The sequence below is a fragment of the Dacryopinax primogenitus genome (genome assembly GCF_000292625.1).
Source record: "Dacryopinax primogenitus strain DJM-731 SS1 chromosome Unknown DACRYscaffold_20, whole genome shotgun sequence".
In the NCBI taxonomy this organism is placed as follows: domain Eukaryota; kingdom Fungi; phylum Basidiomycota; class Dacrymycetes; order Dacrymycetales; family Dacrymycetaceae; genus Dacryopinax; species Dacryopinax primogenitus.
In genome coordinates, this window is record NW_024467217.1 from 300560 (window position 1) to 308136 (window position 7577).

Sequence of the window (7577 nt, forward strand, 5' to 3'; positions counted from 1 at the left end):
GATTGTTCTGTTACGTGTATACAACGACCAGGTGACTTCATCCGCCCAGCATTTTTGGGTTGTCTTAACTGCACACTGCAAATCTGCGCAGGGCAGGGATCAACACTGTCTTCCAAATTATTTAAAGGAGATAATATGTAGCACTGGCATTTTAAATATATAATTGATAAGATGAGGCCCTAGCGAACCCTTGCAGATCAGCGGGGTGTCATATCATTTTATTAATTCCCGACGGCCAGCATGTCTTCGTCCTGTCTATCCTCCCTTCAGTCTGGTTGGATGTCACGGCGCGTGAGCTCCTCCATAGACGATGGAGAGGTCGAGATAACCAAGATGTGGAGATCAATCGAACGGAAAATCCTATGGCTCGTCGACTCAGTCCGTTGAACCTTGCCTCTCCTTCTCTTCCTTCATCCACCCAGCCTGACCTTGGTACTGGTCCTCTATGGCTAGGGTCGACTCTTTGAGGTCGTCGAACCCATCCGTCGAGGTGAAAACGTCTATCGCCCAAGCCTTGCTACGGACGAGCTCTTCCTCCAGCCAAGCAGTGACCTTCTCGCCAGATTCAAGTTCTTGAAGGCAGTAACACAAGCCAGAGCTATCCGGTTTACCATATGGATTCGGTAACAACGGAGAACATTGATCCAAGTCGATAAATATAAAGAAACTGGGCTTTCCAGGAAGTAGCAAAACGTTATTGGGAGACAGGTCGCCATGGTGAACACCGCATAAATGCAGACAATATACACTGAGGGAAAGCTGTGGGAGCTACCAAAGAACATGTTAGTTTCTTCAAGACAGATCCGCGCATACAAGGCGACCCACCAACAATTGTCTCGAGTTGACTCTCCGGCGAGTAGAAGGAGCCGTCGATCATTCCATCGAAGTCTCGTTCGAGCGGATGTCCTTCAATGTATTCCATAACATGACCGACAACAATCTGCTCGCACGGAAGTTCGAACTGCAACATAATTAGATCAGTGAACTTGTGATAGTGTGAAGGGTGACGGACGCGATAAAACCCATTTGAGTGCGGCAACAGCAGTCCTTGCAAAGGTTTGGCTTGTTCATACCCCCATGCCTCGGCTTCGCATAGCGCGGCGGCAGACCAAGCACAATAGTATTCGAAAGCTGTCGGGTCTGTACGCGGGAACAGAGATTCTTGAAAGAGCTTGACGACGACAGGGTGCGTTTGGTTGCCGCTGAGGAGGTGTACTGATGCGAGCCAGACCTGCGCCCATCTATCTTCCCCAGTCTTCAGACTCCCGCGTTAAGGTCAGAAGAATAGTCGGAAAGTCGTTGTAAGCAAGACAATGCGGTCGAACTGGGGGACAATAAGGCACCACGGCCAGGGCGGCGTGTACGTCGATGGTCGAAACGGGATGATCGAAATCATCTTCAGCACTTGTGCCGTTCAGCGTGATCCGCCGAGTCAATGGATACTTTTCAGCTTCTTTCCTGTCTCGTTCCCAGTTTTTCATGTATTGTTTGTAGGTTGCCATAGTAGTTAGCGATGATGATAAGTGACCAGGGAGCAGAATAGGCTCAGACGCGACTGGCGGCGGCTGCAGGCCTGTTATCCATCTTCTCCATTGTCCTTGCAATTTCGTTTCGTTTTATTTGGCGAGGCAAGGTGTCATATCGCGGCACCTTTGTTCCTGTTTCTCTTTTGTTTCCGAGGGAATCACATGGGAGACGAGGCAACAAGTATCAGAAGCTGATGGCACAGAACAATTGCAACTTGAAGACGTGCATGTCGCCTGAGACCAGCAGCACTCTGTACACCCCAAATAGCATCCCATTACATCCCCTATCGCCCACTCGCTACACTCCTATATCCCATACTGCTCATTGCTCATCACTGCTGCCCGCTCTACAGCTTTGCCCCCAAGGACAGAACCGGTGAAGGAGATGAAGTTCACGAGGGGATGGGCGGAGGCGTGCGTTACGAGCCTGGGGGTCAGGTGCAGTACTTGAAGTGCCTGTGTGGGAAGGCCAGCGGCGAGCAGTGTCGAGGCAAGGAGTTCGGCGGTGAGCGGCGTTTGCGGTGAGGGCTTGAGAAGGACCGTATTACCCGCTAGGAGGGCCGGGGCCGGTAGGACGACGTCGATCATCACAAGGTATGGATAGCTTACAGCCATCAGCTTCGCTAGTAGAATAGACGAGCGACGTACTTCCAGGGAGCGACAACCAATACGACGCCCAGCGGTTCCCGCTTGATGTACCGATGAAATCCAGGCTTATCACTTGCTGTCAAGTCTACGTCTCCTAGACACTCCTCTGCAATTGAGAGCATATACTCTGCACGCTCGAGAGTGCCCTGATGTATTATAATCATCAGGTCTCCCATATTATAATAATGTTTGCTCCATCCGCTCTCCCTCCCATCAACCATGTCAAAAACGCAGACAGCCATCGCATCTTTCTCGCTCAAGCCCGTTGTCACACGTCAATACCCCAGGGTGGCAGAGATGGATGCTGCCATCGAGGCGGCTTTCCGTGTCCCGAAGGTTTGGCGTAAGGTGCCATTGGAAGATCGCATTGGTATTGGGAGGAGTCCTCAGTTTCCGCGTGTATCCCTTTGAACCACTCATCCCGCACTACGATAATCCCCCTCACAAGGATGACATATTACAACCAAAAAAGACTCGATAGAATTGATAGAGCTATAGCGAGAAAGAATGCAGGCGGAAAGGAATCCGTTGAAGGAGGGTACTCTGCTGAAGGGGACGCGAGCGACTCGTTTACTCGATCAAGAAGTTTCACCTGTCGATGCTGATGCAGCTTTGGCCGTACTTCCCTATCGACCCCCAGTTCGACCTCGATTGCCTCTCGCCGGAGAAGACGAGAGTATTTCCTTGACGTTAACGCGTGGCCTACAGACGGGCAAGGACAGATGGGCACAAGTCTGGCTCGCATCCGTCCACATTCCCAGCACCACCGAACAGCATCAAGTCGTTATCAAGCTACTTCAAGAAGCATTCTTTCCGTATTCGGAAGATGACGATGACGACTCCCTAGAATCGTTATACCGTTCCTTGCGCACCTCTGCAGGAATATCCAGAAACGAAGGATGGGCATTTGCGCAGCTGAGACCTTTGCAAGGTCTACTGCTACCCCACTCCTATGGCTTCTATCACGTGCGTGATCTTCGTATTTATGTTGTGAGTTTGCTAATCTAAGAACTTTCAAGTTCCAACTCCCCTGCGGCCAGAGCGTGATTGGGCACGCCATGGAGTACGTTGAAGGAACTACACTGGAACGAGATTATCAAGGGATGATCGACGGCTCCTTCTATTCTGCAGAGCGCCAGGTTGGGATCCACGCTTCGGTATGTCACTTTCCATGGCTGAGCCCTGTATTGAGAAGCTAACGCATTCTTTCGCAGATTGTACAGCTTGCATTCAGCGTGTACTGTTTGCATTTATGCGGCGTGCATCACGGCGATATGTCACCCCAGAAAAGTGCTGCAAGTACCTGGGAAGCCGCGCTTCTTCGTGTTCCTCGACTTTGCTCTGGCGACCCCGATCTCCAACACCATGTTTGGAAGTGGGGACTGCGTGGGCTTGTGGGACTGTTTTGAACAATTGGAATCGGGCGAGATATTTTGTCCTTGGCTGGAGCAGGAACTGGTCAGACACGAGCCTTGGGCAATAGATGTATTTGGTGACGATAATGGAGTGTGGCAGCTCAAGGAGAGCATACCAGGCGCAGAGAGAGATTTTCGAGCACATGCCATGTGGCTGAAAGAGGGCCAGCCTCGGAAAGATCAAAATGAGGTGTGGGGGGAGAAGGAGTATGTATGTTCATGAATCCGCGTTTGGCTCTCCAGGATATATCACTCCATCAGTCCATGTTTCTATTTAATGTATCCACTACGTATACACATGGACTTCACCTGCTGATTTGTTTGCCATATCCATTGATCGATTGTGGGATGCTCCCGAGATGCGGTTTGATCATCAACGCAAATATAAGCGCGGAACGTGACAGCACGGAAGCAACCAGCCCTCCCTCTTCAAGTTACTGGGAAAGGGGCCGTGCTGTGCTGGCAAGACCCTAGCTCTTGTGCGGAGGTGCTTTTTCTAAGTAGTATACTATAGACCTGTATTATAATATAGCAGATGTTTCAACTTGGTATTGAGAAGTTCTTTGTATGCCATGCTATAAGCTAAGGAGACAAGAACTGGCAATAGAAGAGAATATACACATACTATGAACCTCCCCCCCCTAGAGGTTACATTCAGAGAGCTCCTCCCCACTTCAAGAACTCTGGTATTGGCTTCAGAACACCTATAAGGAATTTCGGAACCGGTATGTCAGATACTTTAGCCATAGTAACGATGAAGACTAGATGTTCCATCAGCATATATATACTTGAATCATATCCAAGAAAAATGCACTGACAATGGCCACTACCATAACCCTATAGTGCCAGAGAAAGTTTGATCCACAGTTAACAACCTTGACAGTGATGCATATGGAGAGTACAATGATCATAATAATTGATCCGGTAAGAGACATGCAGACAAGTCAGATGTTGATTCCTTGCTGATACATCCATGAACATATTCCACCACACCAAGGTGGAATCCTCCAGCACCAAATCCAAATGGATCCCATGACATCCCAACCACCCATGCCAAATGTGCATATAGTACCGTAAATGGTATCGACAAGGTAGATAGCTGAACGCCAAGCAATATCCATCTGATTTCTTTGGACAATGGTGACATTTGCAGGTTGCAGACCCCAATACAACAAAGCATTGCAACCAACAGACTCTTGATTGGTCAGTATATGCTGCAAGAATCTGTGAGCACAATGGCATATTGAATCTGTAAGGCACGCACTGTTCCACTCCCACCCTCCCCAACTGTAGCAGCCAATGAAACAGGCTTGCCATGCCATCCATCCCCACCCAAAGCCCCCCCAAGCCCTTCTATCAAACTCCTGATGCAACCCAACTCTATTGTCCATACCATCTCACTGTTCTGCCTTGATGCTGGGTCCACCTTCCATTGCCATGAGTTCATTCACTGCAAGTGTTGAGAGAGCAGTAACATTCAAAGTGAGGGAGTCAAGGAGAGCACTTGCCATTGTCAACAGGTTATAGACCCTCAGAGTAAATGATGTTGTAGGGAGCAAAGGACCTTTTCCCTTTGTCTGATGTTTTCTAGTAGTGGACCATAACAACACAAAGTGTGTGGACGTGGTGGTAGAAGTCGATGCTTGAACAATGTCTGGATTGATCAAATCTTCTCCTGCTGTCAACATAGTCATAGGAGCTGTGGTTGGTAGAAGTTCTACTTCACAATTGTTGAGCCTAGAGGGCAAGAAAAACAACATAGAGAGGGCAATCATGGTGGTGGTAGAAGATGAAAGACAAGGTGAATATCATGGCTGAGTTGGTGGGTACAATGAACGTGCTGCAGAGATGGAAATCCCTAATGCCACTCTTTTGAGCATGCAAATAGCCTGTCCAAAGAGTTGAATGGCTTCGGTTCAATTGAAGCCCTCCAGTGGATCACTGGATCAGTGAAACCATCTAGCTACAATTGATGTCAGCTATAATCTTGCAGTAGAACAGGGATTCATGCTTGTACATTACCATACACAAATGATATGACAGTCTTTATTCTGTACAATATACAAATAAGGTTAATACAGACTGAACATACCATTATTCTTGCATCCATAAGAAGGCCCAGCAAGTTAAAGGAGTAAGCAAGATTTGTGAGTTGAAATAACAAATATGCTAAAGAAGACCTTGGTTGGTATAAGGGTGTCAATAAATCACATGGTGTCATCCACCTGACACCACAGCATACAGACTCAAAAGCCTCCTATATCACATCTCCTGCTGCCAACACTCCTGTCACACCCTTTGCCTTCATCAAGTCCACTAAACACACCTCCCCACAACTCTTGTCATTGAAAAAGTTGCAAACCCAACATTGGTGATGATAATGTACTTACAGCCTTGGTATACACTCACTCAGCTTGTTTAGTGTGAAATGTGTCATACACAAACAGGTAAAATGACTAGTAAACAGCTGCCCTGCCACTGTCTTACTGCTGAAGGTGCAGACAGCTTGCCACCTGATGGTATGGCCATTATGCCACAACTATGCCAGGCTGAATATAATGCAGCAACTGCAAACTCCATAGACGAACAGCCCAATCGCAATGACTGGTGATCAATTGCTCCATTACATTACCATCCAAATGAAGCCCCTTCACCCAAGCCTAGCCTCGCAGAGCTCAGAGAAGATGAGAGCCAGTGTGGAATGGACACTACTCCCAAACACAACACAGACACTGATGCTGATTGGACTTCTATGTCCAATTATTGGTCTCCAAGTTGTCTGCGCATGGACAGGCTAGCAGGGATCAAGCCATCTTGCCTTGATGTGTTAATATCCCAGAACCACATGTCAGCATTTTCTGTCTGCAGTTCCAGTACATCTGGCCAGGGAGGTGAAGAGTGCTCCTTGAAGCATGTCACAGATTGCAACTGGATGGGTATGGTAGCTCCTGCTTTGGTCAAACCCATTCCCAGTGGGAGTGTGGATTTTGGACGGCATGATGGAGCAACACATTCATCAGTGATGATGAACAGACAGTTCTCCAAGGAGGAATGGCTTGCATCCATACAACACCATCTGGACCAATTAGCGGACATGCTCAGGGAAATCAATCCTATCTCCCCCACACATGCCACTGCTGTTGAGTGCCAACTGGTGGAGATCCTCATCTTGCAGAGAGCAGTTGACAAGGAAGGTGAGGAGTTGTATGGAGATGTCTACCCTCCTCCCCCTTATGACAATCATGCCAAATCTGCTCATATGCACAAAAGACAGATAATGCATCCAGCAATCAAGAACCCTGAAGAACAATCAATTGAACCCACTACTACATCCATGGGTTCTAGTCATCCTCTTCCAATTCAGCCCATGTTAATGGTAGGAAACAATATTGTTTGTCATCAAGACACCAATACCACACCATCACTACCTGTTTTCAAATATGGCATTGAAATATACACAAATGGCAAAGCTCATGCTGCATATAACAAGGCCCGCAGGGAAGCATTTAAGCAATACTGACAAGAAAATGGATGCCCTTCACTGAGTGACCAGATTTCCAACTTCTTTATTAAGAGGTTGACAGATTACTTCTCGCCCAAGTCTGTTGGCTGAGACAAACTGTGACACTGTTGTCCTCCCAACATGTATTTCTAGTTATGGTTTAGGGGATTGTAACTCTTTCAGATGTCAGCTACATGACTATCCATTTTTATCTGTTCCCTCCATTTAATTGGACCTTTGTATATATGCACCCATCAGTAGTCAATTATTGCATACAGCTCATTTGTACTGAATGCCAGGTAAGTGAAGTGGTGGCTATACATGGACTCAATTTTTTCTATTCAAATGTGTTTTTGCCACTGTCCATATTCCTTTGTTTGAAGGAAGTACCTGTCACTATGGCAAACTATATAGGTCAACAATGAGCATATGTTAGGGCAACACAGGCTGACTAAGTCTGCTCACCTAAGAGTGCCAAGAGTCTAA

At 47.5% G+C, this 7577-nt stretch overlaps 2 protein-coding genes across 2 annotated transcripts; one reads left to right on the forward strand and one right to left on the reverse strand.

Annotated features, from left to right (window-relative positions):
* Positions 1–375: 375 nt before the first annotated feature.
* Positions 376–1502, reverse strand: DACRYDRAFT_111104 (uncharacterized protein; the record flags this gene model as incomplete). Its single annotated transcript, XM_040769174.1, has 4 exons — positions 376–768; positions 830–961; positions 1013–1255; positions 1326–1502. The coding sequence occupies 4 exons, from the start codon at positions 1500–1502 to the stop codon at positions 376–378; spliced, it is 945 nt and encodes a 314-aa protein (XP_040625022.1).
* An 891-nt stretch (positions 1503–2393) lies between these two features.
* On the forward strand, positions 2394–3583 carry DACRYDRAFT_111106 (uncharacterized protein; the record flags this gene model as incomplete). The annotated part of the gene is made up of 4 exons (XM_040769175.1): positions 2394–2510; positions 2673–3140; positions 3194–3331; positions 3389–3583. The coding sequence occupies 4 exons, from the start codon at positions 2394–2396 to the stop codon at positions 3581–3583; spliced, it is 918 nt and encodes a 305-aa protein (XP_040625023.1).
* Between the last annotated feature and the right edge of the window lie 3994 nt (positions 3584–7577).